Genomic DNA, 18,924 nt, shown 5'->3' on the forward strand with positions numbered 1-18,924 from the left:
GATTGGCTGATTGGAGAAATCACGTTTGCAACGCTGATCCAGACTCTTATTGGACAAGTTAATCTGCAATATGTTTTGTACATATATTTGTGAGTATTTATAATAAATATGCAATTTTGCTCTTTGGTTTTCATTCTGTTTCTAGTTACTTGTCTATAGTTTTTTCTCACATATTTGAGTTAAATATGCACTTTTTAGTTAGTTTTAAGCTTATAATTTAGAATACAATTTACTGTGATTTTACATCTGGGATACATAAAAAAATACTCCACAAATGAAACTCCAGCCAACAGGAAGCACAAGCACAAAGAACAGTCAGAGACCTCCACTAATCTCTGGAATGAGTGTTAGTGAACTCCAGCCAATAGGCGTAACCGGCACAAAAGGAAACAAAAGGGCCCTGTTTACTCAGATAATCAAGTGTATGTACAGCGAGTCAAGCTCACTCGGGGGCCACATGAGAAGCATCAGATGGCTTACTTGCACCATTGTCGGCTTGTTGTGGGCATGTAAATATTTTGCGGACTTCCTTAATATCAATTCTCAATTTGGCCAGGAACATCAGTGCAAAAGCGTCCTTCCGTTGATGTACGTTTCTTGCATTCCTTGAATCACGTTTCTCTCTTGTCGTATTCACAAAGTCTGGGAACAAGAAAATGTTGTGGTTCTTCCTAGAAAGTTTCCCTTTGCTCCTCGCCTTGCGGAACACCAGATCTTAATTAGATGATCTCAGAAGTTTGGCCAGCATTGAACGCCCCTGTCACCCTCAGCGAATCAGCAGATCTGCAGCCAATACATTCTCCGGTGACTCCAAATAATCGATCCGCCTCTCAGAGAATTTCACTAGCATTACAGACATGTTGGACATTTGACAGAGTATTTCTCCCGTCCCTGGTCTACAGGCCTGTCTGAGGTATCAGCTTGAGCACGTAAGTGTCTTTTAATATCTCCAGAGCCCGAGGATTTTGAATTCTTTGCCATGTTGACTTCAAAGAACAGCTATGTAGCAGGGTGCATTGAATCTCACCGGTTTATGACATAAAAATAATTAAAAACTAGCAAAGTGAGCGGAGCTCGAACGTTTACACGTCCGCTTCTCGCATGGCGTCACTTTATTTATTTTTGATTATATATCAGTTTATTATGATGAATCACGATTGCTTTTGAGCTGAATGTTGATTTCTTCTGATGTGTTTGATTGTTCTTTTTATGCAACACCTGTGCTAATGACATTTCAAATGGGGATAAATAATAAACTGAACTGAAATGCCTCCAAAAACAAGCATATGTGGTCAAAATGTCTCCTTGTTTAATCTGAAATAACTTACTGCTCAGTTATCAGCATTCTTGTGTTCACAAATAACCCCATCTCTGGGTCTTCTTGGAAATGCACAGAAAGATTTGACAAACACACTGTCATTTAAGTTCCTCTTGTACTGCATGAGCAAAACAACCAGGAACACATTCAAACACATCCGTCACAAAAATAAATAAATTAATGAAATTAAAAAATTAGCTTTAAGAGCAGCAAACCAGCTTAGACCTATTAAAGCTACTGTTATTTTAGCATGTTTAAAACGTTTCAAATGACAATAAAATAAGCGGTATAGGCCTGTGCATTTTCTATCAACTACTTTGTACCAAAACAGTGCTCGATAAACGTGACAATGTGGTTACGTTCGGTTAATCAGTATGAAACGTGAGAGGCTTTCACAGGAAATTAAATTGCTCGTGCAACACAGAACACACTCAAACATCAGCTGTTAACAAAGAGCATGCATGAGAGAATTGCACCGAGTTTAAGCACAACCATTCAAAAATAAAGAGGGCCAGTTACAGTGGTCCCAAACGGTATTTGGGCACTTACAAATGTCTGAATGTCATTGCATTAGAAAAGTGTCATCTGCGCTCAACGTTCTCACTGCTGTTTGCACATTGTAATGGCCACCTAATGTTAAATACTATACATGACATCACTGTTGATGTGCCTTCTATGGTGTATGTTATTGTATGTATGCACGCTGTTCTTATATGAGCACACACACGCTAGTTGAGATGTGGGAGAATGCTTGAGTGAACCGAGAGCTCATTTACACTTTGATTTGTAGCGTTTATCAGTGTGCTTTTTTTCGGTTTATACTCGCTCTTTTACATGTATGTGAAGAGTGTAGAGATATAAAGACTCATGGGATTACCAATACATTTGCCTTGGGTTTTTCTTCTTGCCTTCTGTTTTCCTAATTCATCTAGGCAGACTTAAAACCCTCCGATAGACGTTACAACATGTAATGCCAAATATTAAGCAGGTATGCATTGTGTTATTAATGCATACTAATTAGAACTTATAGCCCATATGTAACATCAACTACAGTAGTTTTAATTACATTTCATCAGGCCATGTTTTTCTCATTTACTATATATATATATATATATATATATATGTGTGTGTGTGGTTGGTCTCCCCTTCTTATAATGTCTCTGGAAATAATTATATATTTTTGCATGAATTTAAACAGACATAGCCTTACAAAAACAGCAAGCATTACAGAAAACTGTCAAAAAGTGATTATTTTTTAATGTCTGTAGCCAGAACATTCTCTGTGGGCAGGAATACAATATTAGATACCATTTTTGAACTGCTTATGATTAATTAAATCACTAAAATCAATGCACTGTATTAAAGGAAAAGTTCAACCAAAAATTTAAATTCATGCCATCCCAGATGTCTATGACTTTCTTTCTTCTGCTGAACACAAATGAAAATTTTTAGAAGAATATCTCAGCTCTGTAGGTCCTTAAAATGAAAGTGAATTGTGACCAAAGCTTTGAAGCTCCAAAAACCACATATAGGCAGCATAACAATAATCCATACGACTCTTCAGAATCAATGATAAGTGTGGGTGAGAAACGGATCAATATTTAAGTATTTTTACTATCAATCTCCATTCTCACTTTCACATTATTCTTCTTTAGTTTTTGGCAATTCGCATTCTTTGTGCATATCACCACCTACTGGGCAGAGAGGAGAAATTATAGTAAAAAATATTTAAATATTGATCTGTGGAGGGTGGAGTCTCCACTCTCCACAGCGTTACTTGTCATGACAGCGAGTCCGGTGTTTAGGTTCCCCGGGACATGAGTGGCGTGCAGCGACCTCAGCCATCCGTGTCGCCAGGTCATTTTTCCGGGGCTTCAGCCCCGAATGTTTTGACTGTAGCCCCGAATGTAATTTTAAATTTTAGGTGCAGCTCAATAACAACAACAAAAATATTTCTGTATGAATATGCAATAATCTTCATAACGCATCCTGTCACGGACGTCTTGGAAGAATGTGAGCTACTCGCAATAATATTACTACATTTTGTTTGAAGTTTACATGGCGTGACACCCTCCCCCTCCTGCTACTAGAGAGAGGCAGCCGTAAGGCAAGCTGGTCTCATCTCGGAACCGGACGTGGGCAGACAAGCTGGGGAACGGGTGGTCCGTGAGGATTTACCCGGCGAAACCACGCCCGTGTTAAATTACCAAAATTGCCTCCAGCACCAGCTGCGCCGGCCCTATACCTGTGGGTAGAAGGTGCAATACGGGGGGCGGCTAGAGTGGCTTTCCCCCGGAAGAAGGAAAGCCGCGACCGCAACGCTGCCTCTGTATGATCTCTGCCCAGACACGTGAGGTAGCGTCCGTGGCCGTCCGACGCGGAGAGGTAATGACCGCATCCAGGAATGGCACAAAGACGTTCAATGTTTCTTGAGAAAGACGTTTAATGTCATTGTGTGTACTCTTTTACAGAAACATACTCTTTTAGAGGGCTGCCGAAGCGCCCAGGGGTGTAGTCTGCACCGGGGTGTAGAAGAAGAGAAAAGCCGCTGAAATGCGCCGTATTTCCAACAGCTCGGTAGAGGTGAGTGGAACAGCAGTGGGTTTTACTCAGCTCGCTGAAACACAACCGCTCGGCTCCAAGGAAAAAATCTGCCTGAACAGATTGGCATGTCCCAGGGGAGGGGCATGCAAATTCTGTTCGCCAATTCTCATTGGCCTTCTCTCAAAGATAAGCGGTAACCGAGGCTCTCAAGAGAGACTCCTAGTGTCACTACAGAGTGACAGAAATGGAACTGGAGTTAAATGTTTACAAAGTTAGTACAACAGAATTTTTTTTTTATTTCATTTAATTCTGTTTATCATAAGATTATAAACATATACAACATTGTTTACGAATAATTGGATTGCAAAGTCCAATTATTCTCATTGCAGGCCTTCCTGCATGTGCTATTAGACCTCTGCAGATGATCCAGAATGCAGCAGCACGTCTGGTCTTTAATGAACCTAAGAGAGCGCATGTTACACCACTCTTTGTCTCTCTCCACTGGCTGCCGGTTGATGCACGTATTAAATTCAAGGCCCTGATGCTGGCATATAAAACAGTCACTGGGTCTGCTCCAGCATACCTAAAATCATTTATGCAGAGCTACGTTCCCACCAGAAGCCTGCGGTCGGATAAGGAACGACGTCTTGTCGAACCAAAACACTTTCCCGGACTTTCAGTTTCATCATACCACAGTGGTGGAATGACCTTCCCAACTCAATCTGGGAAGCTGACTCACTCTCCATCTTCAAAAAACGGCTAAAAACACATATTTTCCAAAAGCACTTAACTCACTAAAAAAATAAATAAATACAAAATAAAAATAATAAAAAAATTATAATAATATTTACAATTCCTTTTGCACTTAAATCTGTTTTGTATACTATTCTGATGATAGTGAAACTTTGTAGTATGGCACTTTTCATACCACTGTCTCCTTAAGATGATTCGCTGATGTTCTTCCTCTTTTGTTAAGTCGCTTTGGATAAAAGCGTCTGCCAAATGAATAAATGTAAATGCAAAGTATTGCATTGTAAATCTAGTCACAGTGATGCATATAAATGTGTTATAAATTGCATCTAGATGAACTGTGGTAAAAATGAAATGCAATTAATGAATAAATGCTGCTAATACTGTAATAAATAAATTGATCATGCAGCTCTCGTGTTATTTTTGCTTTGCTTTAAGCCTCTGATGTGTTTTCTTGATAAGCAAGATGACTGACCAACTGTGTGACCATAACTTCTCACATTCTATAAACAGTAAAGCCTGATAACAACTAAACTGCACACTGAGTGCACCACAGCACACATGAAAACACATATGATGAGCTGTTAAAACACTCTGCAGACTCAGCGTGAATTTCGGGTGTGGCAGTCTCTGCTAATAAAAGAAATATAAATGCAACAAACTTTTGCCTACTGACAAAACCATCGTCTCATCACATCCCCAATCTTTTACATGGTGTGTTTCTCTCTATGACAGATACTACTCTCTTCTATTGCTGGAGATGAGGGTTTCTCTGGTCATTCTGTCAGGTAAAAACACAATAATCAATTAAACATCATATTGTCTGATGCTGTGACTGTGTAATGGATGTTTTGGCATATATATTTGCTCTTTGCTGTATTAATGTTGGAATTAGGTTGAGCTTTATTTTTAAACTGGTTCACAGCTTTAGTCAATTGTATTGCAAATTATTAATATTATGACGGATGACTTTTTAATGGCTGATGCTCTTTGTTTCATTTATATATTTTTTTAATCATTTCATGTTGAATGGTCAAAATGCAACAAAAGTAAGGAAGAAATATTTGAATTGTACTAGCATGAGTTGGCTTGCCAACCTGGATGACCTGGATTTCAATTTAAAATTATATTAAATTGGTTAAAAGATATAGCCGGGAAAAGCGGAGGTTTACGGTTTTATCAATAATGCAGCATTATAGTGTTCCAGATGTGCATTGTTTTTGTGCTAATATGATAATATTGCACAAAAATAAACAATTTTATTAAACAGGATTAAACTGCAGAAAAAAAACCATTGTTAATATTATATTTTTAATAATATTAAAAAAAAACGTCGTTTTTACAGGAAGTATAAAGCAACGCATAAACTGCTGCACATGTAAATTAACTGCTGAACCACCTTAAAATGATTTACTTTATAGTTTGCATGCATTTAGAAAACAGATCAGATAAATATTTAATGAGGGTGAATGAACGTTTCCTAGAAGTCAGCAAAAAACTTTAAGAAATTCAAAATGAAACTTGTGAAAATGAGGAAGGTGTTTATGTACAGTATATTCAGCTTTAGTCATTATCATAACCTTACGTGTGACGGAAGATACTGGTCCATTTATTTATTTATTTTTATGAATTTTATAATTTTAAGAAAAGCCTCTCGTTCTGTTGAAAGTATGTGGAAATCTATATTACACTATTCACTCAATAGTGTGTATATCTGGTGACTGAAGAGGCGTTTGGGGTATTTATGAAACCACAAATGAATCTGTTCAGCCGTGTGTATGAGGGAATTACCATACTGGATTATGGGAGTACCATAAGGATCAGCATTTTCATCATAACTCCACAGTAATGAACTCATATTCCTTCATTTCCCATTATGAAAACACCCACACACTGTTAAAAGAGAAAATCTAGCACCCTGTGGGCTTCCTCTAACTGACGCACTGGCAAAAGCTCAAAGCGGTTAGTGAGAAAACACAATGTAAAGTACATTTAAAACTGTGAAATATACTCAAAACTGTCATTAAACATCACTTGAGGATCAACCCAAACACTCATTGCAAATATAATAAATAATCTTTAACCATTGACTTGTTTTTACTCACATCTGAGTCATTCAGGAATTTACATAAAACTGACTTGTTGTGGCAATCTTCTCGCAATGACAATGAAACTGTGAATTAAAGACGTTTCACAAGAATTGAAGGTTATTATAAGTGACATTTCATTATTAGAGTTAGGAAACATTCTTGCTTGCCATACAGCTTAAAACAAAGTGACAAAGTTTTATAAGCGCATACGTTGAAGGAATACAAATGATTGGCTTCTGTATTTAAAAAAACAACAACTTGTGTGTAAATCTGCCTTTTCTTTGTTGTTTTGTCACAGTGTTGTTCACTCTCACAAGGGAAGATGAGGGACAAAAAACAACAGGTAAATGCACACCATTTTCATATCATCTGACAACACAATGTACTCTATACAGACTGTGTACATGGCACCTAATATGTATATGTGTGTATATATATATATATATGTGTATGTGTATGTGTGTGTTTGCATTTGTGTATATATATATGTGTGTATATATGTGTGTATGTATATATATGTGGAGTGGTAGTGTAGCGGTTAGCGCGCTACGAACCTGGCGACCTGAGTTCGATTCCCGCTCATGGCCAACACCAGTGACGATAATCTGAACCGGTCCTGTGCCTCCCCTAGGTCGACTCAGCCTAAAATGAGTACCTGGTGCGGTGTGTAAAACATCGCCACTGGGGAGACAAAGGCGGTCGGGTGTGGTGCTGGTCACCCACCCCCTCGTGTACCGTTCCGGCCTTCATAGGTGCTCGCTAACAGCACTTGCCCCTACAGTCTGTTAAGGCTAAATGGGGGATCTTTGTCTTTTTGTGTATATGTATATATATGTGTGTATGTATATATGTGTGTATGTATATATGTGTGAATATATATGTATATGTGTGTGTATGTGTATGTATATATGTGTGTATGCGTATGTGTATATATGTGTATATATATATTTATATGTATAGATGTGTGAATATATATGTATATGTGTGTATGTGTGTATATATGTGTGTATGTATATGTATATATATATAGATGTGTGAATATATATGTATATGTGTGTATATATGTGTGTATGTGTATGTATGTGTATGTATATATATGTATATGTGTGTGTGTGTATGTGTATGTGTATGTACACTCACCTAAAGGATTATTAGGAACACCTGTTCAATTTCTCATTAATGCAATTATCTAATCAACCAATCACATGGCAGTTGCTTCAATGCATTTAGGGGTGTGGTCCTGGTCAAGACAATCTCCTGAACTCCAAACTGAATGTCAGAATGGGAAAGAAAGGTGATTTAAGCCATTTTGAGCGTGGCATGGTTGTTGGTGCCAGACGGGCGGTCTGAGTATTTCACAATCTGCTCAGTTACTGGGATTTTCACGCACAACCATTTCTAGGGTTTACAAAGAATGGTGTGAAAAGGGAAAAACATCCAGTATGCGGCAGTCCTGTGGGCGAAAATGCCTTGTTGATGCTAGAGGTCAGAGGAGAATGGGCCGACTGATTCAAGCTGATAGAAGAGCAACTTTGCCTGAAATAACCACTCGTTACAACCGAGGTATGCAGCAAAGCATTTGTGAAGCCACAACACGCACAACCTTGAGGCGGATGGGCTACAACAGCAGAAGACCCCACCGGGTACCCATCCTCTGATGTCTACTTCCAGCAGGATAATGCACCATGTCACAAAGCTCGAATCATTTCAAATTGGTTTCTTGAACATGACAATGAGTTCACTGTACTAAAATGGCCCCCACAGTCACCAGATCTCAACCCAATAGAGCATCTTTGGGATGTGGTGGAACGGGAGCTTCGTGCCCTGGATGTGCATCCCACAAATCTCCATCAACTGCAAGATGCTATCCTATCAGTATGGGCCAACATTTCTAAAGAATGCTTTCAGCACCTTGTTGAATCAATGCCACGTAGAATTAAGGCAGTTCTGAAGGCGAAAGGGGGTCAAACACAGTATTAGTATGTGTTCCTAATAATCCTTTAGGTGAGAGTATATGTGTGTATATATATATATATAGATGCGTGAATATATATATATGTATATGTATATATAAATATGTGTATATATGTGTGAATGTATATGTGTGTGTATGTGTATGTATGTATATATATATGTGTGTGTGTGTGTATGTGTATGTATATGTGTGTGTATATATATATATATATATATATATATATATATATGACAAATGAATTGTCTTTACTTTCACTCGAAATGAGACAACTTTAGTGTACTTGAAATTTCGTGAAACTTCAGTCAGTACACATGAAGTTCATATGTCGCATATATTGCGAAATTACGGCAAAAAGAAACTGGCTGCACTCTAAAACAAGCAGTGTGTCTAGAGTATTCCAATTCACGAACAACTGACTCGGTTCTATAAATGAATCACTCCAAATGACTCAGTTGGAATCAGTCTAACTTCACTTGACTTTACTTTCGTTCGAAATGAGGCAAGCGTTGTGTTCTTACAGGTTTGTTCCGTCATTACACTAGTTGTTGTTAAAGTGTCGAATATGCCACGAATAACAGCAAAATCAAACGTCTTTCTACTGCGTTTTGTTCACTGGGTGCTCTCCAAAACAACAACTCTGCAAAGTGACTAGTTTAGTTGACCAAAATATGACTTGGCAGTTCTTTTAATGAATCGCTCCAAATGACTCACCAATTCTCAGTATGAATCAGCTTAGAAATTCCTTTACTGAATAAACTCAATGACTCAGTCAGGTGAGTCCGAATTATCATCTGACTCACTTACTGCACTTGACTCACTTGTCTTTAACTCAAAATGGGCCAGGTTTTCTTAACATAAAGGTTCACGAAACTTCAGTCAATACACTTGTTGTTCATATAAAAACATGTAGTTAATGATACACAATAGCAACGCAGTTTTTGTGTAATAAAAACTGTTTTAATTTCAATAAAAAACATTAATAAATACATACAGGATACATATGTGTGTATGCAGTATATTATACAATTTTCGTAACTACAAACATACATATGCAATGGTAGCCAGCTGATAGATACCTTTAGCCTCCTTGTTAGCACACCCGCCTCCCATGTCAGAGACGCCAGTTCGAGTCCTGTACAGAGCAGGTAGAATAAGAGAATCACAATGGTGCCGTGACCCGGATAGGAGTGAGGTTTAGGCGGGTGAGTCTAACGGTAGCCGCTGATAGATAGCTGTGCATTGTGTATAAACCTCACTCTCCTGACCTCAAGAGGTGCACTAGTGACTGATGGTAGGGACTTTAGCCTCCTAGTAAGCGCACCCGCCTCCAATGCCGGAGACGCCGGTTCGAGTCCTGTACAGAGCAGGAAGAATAAGAGCATCACAATGGTGCCGTGACCCGGATAGGAGTGAGGTTTAGAGGGGTGAGTCTAACTGACCTCAAAAGGTGCACTAGTGACTGATGCTAGGGACTTTAGCCTCCTTGTTAGCACACTCGCCTCCCATTTCAGAGATGCCGTTTGAGTCCTGTACGGAGCAGGTAGATCAGGAGTGTGACAATGGTGCCGTGACCCGGATAGGAGTGAGGTTTAGGGGGGTGAGTGTAGTGGTAGCCAGCTGATATATAGTCCACTAGCAACTGACGCTAGGGGCTGTAGCATTTAGCCTCCTTGTTAGCGCACCCGCCTACCATGCCGGAGATGCCGGTTCGGGTCCTGTACAGAGCTGGTAGAATAAGAGCATCACAATGGTGCCATGACCCGGATAGGAGTGAGGTTTAGGTAGGTGAGTGTAGCGGTAGCTAGCTGACGCTAGGGGCTGTAGCCTTTAGCCTCCTTGTTAGCGCACCCACCTACCATGACGGAGACACCGTTTTGAGTCCTGTATGAGCGGGAAGAACAAGAGCATCGCACATAGGTTTCAACTATCCATCTTTCACAATGGCCAACCTGTCTCATATATGTGTTTTTCTCTTTCTCCTCTTCTCTCAGTTTCTTATTTCCCAACGTTCCCACAGGTGTATGTTGGAGATGATCTTTCTCTGAAGTGTAATGGCATCGGCGAGTCGATAAAATGGTACATCAATGGTTCACTTGACTCACATAAAAATTCTTCAATGTTTTTGACCGCATTAACGCCAGAAAAGAATGGAAATTACAGCTGTGAGCGGAATGGACAGAATGATTGGTACATTTTAACAGTCCTAGGTAAGACTACATTCTTGGGGCTTCCACGACTACTCATTTTTACAAGTTGACCACTCATTCAGAAAAGTGTTAAAGCATGTAAACAAATGACGGTTCCCACAACCGACCTCAGATCATCCTGATGCATTTCTGTGATTTGAATTGCAATTTTGGTTAATTAATATCCATGTCCATTATTCACAAACATTCTGGCTTGTACTTGAACTCCAAAAGAACTCGTCTGAATGAAGTAGTCTGTTCAACCTCTATTCTAAAAGTTCTCTCATTTTGGTTTTTCATAATCTCTGTCTTTCCCTCCCGCTCAGAATTGGAGCCCTATGCCCAGCTCTCTTTACATACAGGAGGCTCAGTGATTGCTCAAGGTGATGGGAGAAATCTGGAACTGCAGGTGGATGATGAACTGAAAGGGTGGGCGTGTTTTGCATCAAGGTTTGGAGATTCTGGCTACAAGCTAGGCATCAATCGCAACAAAGGGACGAACAGAGCTTTGGTTTTCGCAGAATTAAAGGATGCACATAGAGCTTCATTTTGGTGTCTGAATCGGAAAAACAAACATCGAAGCAATGCAGTCACGCTGAAAATGACAGGTTTGCACCAAAGCAAAATAAACAGGAAATGCATTTGACACATTCTTTAAGGAGATGTAATCTGACCTGTGTGTCTCCATCTCATTCAGAAAAAAAGGTGATGTTGGAGGCTTCAGCCGATCCTGTGATGCAAGGGGAACCTGTCGCTCTCAGGTGTAAAGTGTGGGGTGGAGGGAAAGTCGAAGAGGCCGAGTTCTATAGGAATCAAAAAAAGATCCATACTGTCAAGGATGACACATACACCTTGACCAATGTCACACAACAAATTAACGGCCAGTACAGCTGTCACGCCACATACAGGTACAGCCACATCAGTCAACAAGCCGCACTGCAGCAAGGCGATTCTGACCCACAGGACTTGACAGTTATAGGTAAACAACGCCAAGACACCTTGCCTTGTCTCAAACCACCCGATAGCATTTGCAGCATAATGTTGATCACCACACAAATTTATTCAACTGTCCTTTTCTTTAAAAAACTAAAAACTCAAATCTGGGTTACAGTGAGACACTGTAAGCCCGTTTATCTGTCCAATGACGGTCTCCAATAATACGGGTGAAGGTCTCTGCGCGTTACAGTCTTTCTTGTACGCAACACAACAATATTAAATGAAATACATTTTCTCTAATGTATATTATCTCGTTATTTCATCTGACTCCATAAATGAAAAAGGTTTTTAATGATATCTGAGCATCATTAAAAGTGAGCGAATGTTTGATTATTCTTTTAACTCCTTTAATTGTACTTTACCCGTTTAGATTAAGAAACTATGTCGCTTTGAGGTCCTCGCGTGTTTTCTCTACACCCCGGGTCTACGATCACAAGCGGCCAGTTTTGGATCATCAAACAGAGGTAATTGCTATATACCTGAGATCGGTTACGTTCACGTATACACAATCAAAGATACTTCAGTATAGCCCCATGGAATTGCACACACTTGAATGTAACTTAACGTTTTCTTCAGTAGAGGTCACAGCCACTATTACAGATGTAAGTTGACCAACATAACTTCTCTTATAATAGCTTTGGATTGGCCATGCGTGGTTTCCCACGTACACTTATCTGGAGAAACATCAAATTAAAACAGAGGTAAGACACCCAGATTTAGATTGGTCAAGCAGCGTTTGCTGTTCTAAACGGAAATTCCCTTTTGTCTTTGCAAACCAAGTACACTTGAATCGATGCCAAATATTAGTCGATCACTAATCTGACGCAGACTTGCGGTAACATACGAATCCTTTAATCAGTTTGGGAAACACAATATCAGAGTCAGTCAGAATAAAATCAAATGTTGACAATTTATTGACCAGGTAACAATCAATTCATCAATTCCAATTAGACAGTGATAAGTCAAAGTTAGACATTTTATGAAAACATAAGAAATACGAATTGCAATCACCTGAAATAAACTACAAACAGTAAACTGTTTGGGATCGTCTGATTACAGAGAGCCCTGAGCAATGTGTCGCCTTTCCTTAAATACCCAGATAATTCAATATGCTTACCAAATGGTGGTGTCTGTCATTCTAATTAGATTTTGGTCCCCTGTTGAGGGGGTTCCTGTAGATTAACATACAGGAGGTATGGAGGATCTGGGGGAGGGCACACCTTTAAGGGGCACACCACATTTCACATATTTTATAACTTCTTTTAGCTTTTCATTATGGCTGGGAGGATGAGACCAGTTTACCAGGTGCACTGAGAGACTTTAAATGATACCAAACATGTTATAGTTACTTTTTGTACACACTTCACATTGCATAGGTTTTTAGTGAGCTTTAAGTGAGGAGGAGGAGTAAGATGAAGATACTTTAGAAGGGAGGTGTTAGCTGCACAGTATGTTGCATCTCGGATGTTGCTGTTACATCTGCGAGAGAGAGTTCAGATGTTAATTCTCATGAGAGCCTTTTGTTTTCTCGAGGAGTAGCCCAGACTCACTGGCACCCGCCTTACAACACTAACAATGGAAGTGAATGGGGCCAATCTGTAAACTTTAAAATACTCACGAGCTATGATTTCAGTCAAGTTGCATATTTAATTTAGGCGAAAAACCATAATATTGCAAAATGATGTTCGAATAATGTTGCGATTCCATCCAAGGGTGTTCAAAAGGATGAAATCGTCACTTCCACAGAAATTGTAGTGTTTTCTCCCCAATTTGGAACGCCCGATTCCCAATGCACTCTAAGTCCTCGTGGTGGCGTAGTGACTTGACTCAATTCGGGTGGTGGAGGACGAATCTCAGTTGCCTCCACGTCTGAGACTGTCAATCTGTGCATCTTATCATGTGGCTTGTTGAGCGCATTACCATGGAGACGTAGCACGTGTGGAGACTTTTTCTCTGCAGCATCCACGCACAACTCACCACACGCCCCACTGAGATCGATAGCCACATTATAGCGACCTCGAGGAGGTTACCCCATGTGACTCTACCCTCCCTAGCAACCGGGCCAATTTGGTTGCTAAGGAGACCTGGTTGGAGTCACTCAGGACGCCCTGGATTCAAACTCGCAACTCACATTTCTTCTTATCAAACAAAAATGTGAGCGTGCACGTTTTTTATGCACACATTTTGGAGATTTATTCGGTTTTTATGCAACATCCCAATATGTGCATAAAAAAAGGTTGATGGAAACATAGCTGCTGTTTCAAAAGTATTGCCACAAGACAAACACTACATTAGGGTCGCACCGATTTAACAGGTTAATTTCACAAAAAATAACGTGTTATATATACGTAATTAATCGTGTCCTTGGACGGCACATTCAGTTTCAGCTTGCAGTACCGCCTGTTTTCTCCAGGGGGCAGTAAACAAAACTCGCAGTATAGGCAACGTGCAGCTTATAGAGAGAGCAAACACACTTACCCAGAGCAGACGGCACAAGATGAGAACATATTCTTGCATTCAAGCACAGCTTGATGGAGCGCAAATCCCAACGCAAGACGTATTTTTCTACATTTCAAACTTCGTTTAACTTGGCACAAAGACCTAAAAACAGTGCGTTTACGACGCAACGCAATCGAGATGTTCCAAAAGCGTCCGTCTGATGCAGGTGTATATTGACGTGTCTTTAAACAAGCCCCTATATTAAATCTCGGACTGATTGATGAATTTAGTTGCAAATTGGTTTCCTGTGAACTGTAGGCCAATGACAATCTTATGTTCAATAATATGGAAATAAACAATATATTGCATTTTAAAGCCACTTTTTGTATCGTCTATTTTAATGCTTCACTTGAGTGCCAAAATAATGCAATGCATTTTAATTCAATATAACTATTTATAATTATTTACTCATGATATATTTAATTATTGTTATTTGAGGGGCTTTTTAAACAATTATTATGTATGCGATTTAATTAATCAGCATACTATTTAATTAATTAGATTAAAAAATGTAATCAATTGAGAACCCTTATATATGCATGTTAACATGATTTTAGTGTGATAAAATCACTTACAAACCTTTTTTGTGTAAAGTTACTTACATACTCTACAACGGGATGCCATGATCCAAAAATGACTGTAAAAATTATTTAAACAACTTTACAGCTCAAATAATACACAAGTTTTAACAGAATAATTAATGGAAGTGCTTTTTAAAGATGATAATCTTCATATTTGTGCCTTTTAAACCTTCAAAATTTTGGCCCCATTCACTTCTATGGTAAATTCACACTGTGACCTCGATTTTTGCTTCTTTATTTTTGTAAGAAATAACGGGACTAATCAATTTTTTGGTAATCAACATTATGCCACAAATGCTGTTGATTGTGCTTAACTTGTATTGAACCCGGAATAATCCTTTAAATGTTATTTTTGTGCTCATTTAGTGAAAAACATGCCTATATTTTTGCCTACAATATGCCTACAATATTTTTAACTGGATTTTTTTACTTCATGCATTAAAATATTTGTATTTACTTGTTGGCTTTTTGAATGAAATTATGATTCCTCAGGGAGTCATTATTTATTTTATTTTTTTAAATAATATTTTAAGCCATTTCAGAGCTAATGCATAATTAATAAGATATTCCTGTAAATACCAAAAATATGCAAATATAATATTTGTAGCCATACACTGTCCATAGAACTTGTTTTGACCCCAGATCATTCTTATTCATTTCTATGCATCTACTGACATTGGAAGCATAATGGATGATTAAATATCAGTATTTCTCTGTGTGTGTGTGTGTGTGTGTGTGTGTGTGTGTGTGTGTGTGTGTGTGTGTGTGTGTGTGTGTGTGTGTGTGTGATGTATAGCTGGCCCTCTCACTACTTCAGTGGTCCAGATATCCCATAATAATCTGCAGTGTTTGTGCCATCGGTGTTATGACAGCTGCAAAACATACCGCTGGTATCACACACCATCTGAGAACTCAAATATACACAAAAGTCTTTCCGAAACCGGCCAGAATATTAATGCAATGGAAGTCGGATTGTACAGGTGTCGAGCCGACTGCGGAAACGGGCTTACACGTTTCAGCAAGACTTACAACCATGAAGGTACACACACGCACACGCACACACACACACACACACACACACACACACACACACACACACACACACACACACACACACTTCGACTACACTCATCCAAATGTTCTCTTTTCACATGCTATAAGCAACGATGCCAAAAAGAGACGGTTTAATCCACCTACAGGACTGATGTTGGTTAAACACATCATAATTCACCCAAATATAAAAGTAGTCTTAAAAGGATTATTTAGACAGACAAACTTAACAGCTCAAATGACACATTTCTGTACAAAATAATGAGTATTAGCACGTTTCTGCTTTTAAACCCCCCGTAATTTCGGGCCCCATTGACCTTCATTTTAAATCCATTATTTTAAACTTGCTTTGTGTGTTATTATAAACTCCGGGACGAGCTGAAATAATGTCCTGCAGTAACTGACAGCATTCATCAGATGCTCGAGATGAAACAAGAACATTCGTTTGCATCCTTTTCACACATACAGAGTGTCTGAAACACCCAAACATTTCCTTCAGAAATCAGTAAAGATGCATACAAAGATGATTTAGTTGCAATTTCCACCCTGGAATTCATTTTTAGACTATATATACTGTATGTAGACTGTAGTGATGTATAAGTGTGCTTCACTTTCATGCACCAGAGGTTGATTTTTATTCAAATGAACAAATGTAAAATATTTGGCAACCACTTTTTAAGAGTATGAATAGATTTGATCGTTTTTGCCTCGACCAACACCCAAACTTTCAATATGAAACTATGGAAATACATTAAAAAAGACAAATTATTACATTTAAACCTACGATAATCTAAACAAAGTGTGAAATAAACCATTTTAATTTGTATTATTTATTGTGTGAAAATTATTTAATTCAATTTTTCAACTTTTCTGGCAATTTTTTACCCTAATAAAAAAAAATTCAAAAGTGTACTTTAAATATTTAAAGTATTTTAAAGTGTACTTTAAAAATAAATATTTGTTTTTTTATTGTAAATGTAATATATTTAAGGAAACATTTTCCATGCAATTAAAAAAAAAAAAAAAAACTATTTTATTTGAATTAATTTGATCAAGTCTCGTTATACCAACATTTATTCATTTAATCACATCTATAACATAAAAAATGGTCAGTCTTCATTTTAATAACATTAAGGCAACTTCATTTATCACTTCCAATTACAGCGACACTCAAAAATAGTATTTTTGGGGGAGATGCATTTATATGATAGAAAACCCAAAGGAACAACAAACGCAACACCACCCATGCAAATCATACACTGTAAAAAAAGATGGACGACGCCCTTTGCTCTTTTCCATTGGTGAGAACTGAAGCCACCAGTGTCCCGATATGGCGCTGACATCTTGGGACTTGAGTCTGCACAGTTGCGATTTTGGGACCAGACCTGCGCAGTAGTGAGCAGGAAGTAAAGCCGCGAAATCACGGCCCCGCCCCCTCACTCTCGCTGAATCGATCGCAAGCACACGCCCCTGCACTTTTGACTTTTGATGGTGTGAAATAATTAATTATAGAAATTTAGATATTAAATTTAAAGCTCCAATCTCCTCAGTCCTCCGAAGATCCCGAAAAAAAGTCTGTTGGTGCTTCAGTGACTACTTCGCTCAGAGAACCTGTCAATCACAGCTGTCAATCATGATGTCACAGCACCGTTTCCATAGCATCAAATAACTAAAAACTATCTTATTTTGAAAACAAACACTTGAAATGACATCAACGTGATAGAAACGACAGTAAATGACAGAAACTATCTTTGGATAAAAGATATGTGAAGTGTAATTTAATTGTTTAGTTGGTCTCACGTCCCGTTGAATAACATGGGGAGGCGGGGCTTATGACCTATACTAGGACCAGTCACCGGGGGGCGATCGAGACGTTTTGGCTTCACTTTTGAGGGCTTGTGCGGCACACTTGGTGCAAATACTGACACCAAAAGCAAATATTAAGACATTCATTCACACAGGACATGCTGGAACTCGGACATGCACATCTGGTTATAGCCAACGAAAATTATTTCATTAGTGAGTCCCAATGCAAATACATTAAGTGAACTTCCATTTCACCAATTTAAATTGATTGCACACAATTAATTCAAGAATTGTTAAGATCCATCAGGGACGGATAACCGACCGGGCCAATGGGGCCAGTGCCCAAGGGGCCCTTGACTACCCGGGGGTGCCCTGGGCCGATCGAGTTGGTGATCCCCCAGCATGAAAACCCCTTTGGGCATGAACAACGAACCCTCCCCCCCCACCCGTTTTGGGTGGAGGGAGGCCCTTGGAGATAATTGGCCCCAGGCCCTTTGCAAGTCATAATCCATCCCTGAGATCCATGTGCAGTTTAATAAGGTAAACAAAGGCAGGCAAGGGATCGGTACACAGATAGGCAGTCCAGAAAGGCAAACAAAGTAAGTCCAATAAACAGGCAGTAAATCCAAAACACTCACAAGCAGGCTGGGGAACACGGAGTGCCGGCAGGAGTCAAACACGGGCTAATCAATGATAGTAATAACGCTCAGAATTGTAGGCCAGACAAACAAGACTTCACAATGAATGTGACTTCAATAGACAGTGTTAATGGGGAACAGGTGGAAGAGTAATCAGTCTGACTGGAGGATTATGGGAAATGTAGTTCCTGAAATGTTAACACTCAGGTGACGGCGACATCTGGTGGCATTCAGGGGAGATGGCAGGCGCTATAGGATCTAATTGTCTGAATGTAGGATACATAAGATGTTAGCTATGATATTAGCCTTGGTAAGCCAAAAGAGCCGACAGAACTTGAGATGTGCTCGATTTTCATGACTTTCAGACAAATTACAAAAATGGCGTAAATCTCCTGTGTGGCGTGTACTGTTGAACGCTGTTAGCAGACATATGTACAACAATTGTAAGAGTGTGAAAAATGTTTTTAACACACAGCTAATAGTGCCTGAAG

At 39.0% G+C, this 18,924-nt stretch overlaps 1 protein-coding gene across 1 annotated transcript in view; it reads left to right on the forward strand.

Annotated features, from left to right (window-relative positions):
- Nucleotides 1-18,924, forward strand: part of LOC127634208 (uncharacterized) — a 21,137-nt gene continuing 2,213 nt past the window's right edge. Inside the window, exons 1-7 of the mRNA XM_052113669.1 lie at nt 1-89; nt 5,348-5,400; nt 7,001-7,045; nt 10,669-10,884; nt 11,190-11,471; nt 11,561-11,842; nt 15,736-15,978. Coding sequence (XP_051969629.1) covers nt 5,373-5,400; nt 7,001-7,045; nt 10,669-10,884; nt 11,190-11,471; nt 11,561-11,842; nt 15,736-15,978 — 1,096 coding nt within the window. The 5' untranslated portion in view covers nt 1-89; nt 5,348-5,372. The remainder of the gene's footprint in view (nt 90-5,347; nt 5,401-7,000; nt 7,046-10,668; nt 10,885-11,189; nt 11,472-11,560; nt 11,843-15,735; nt 15,979-18,924) is intronic.

This window comes from Xyrauchen texanus, chromosome 41 (genome assembly GCF_025860055.1).
Source record: "Xyrauchen texanus isolate HMW12.3.18 chromosome 41, RBS_HiC_50CHRs, whole genome shotgun sequence".
NCBI classification, from domain to species: domain Eukaryota; kingdom Metazoa; phylum Chordata; class Actinopteri; order Cypriniformes; family Catostomidae; genus Xyrauchen; species Xyrauchen texanus.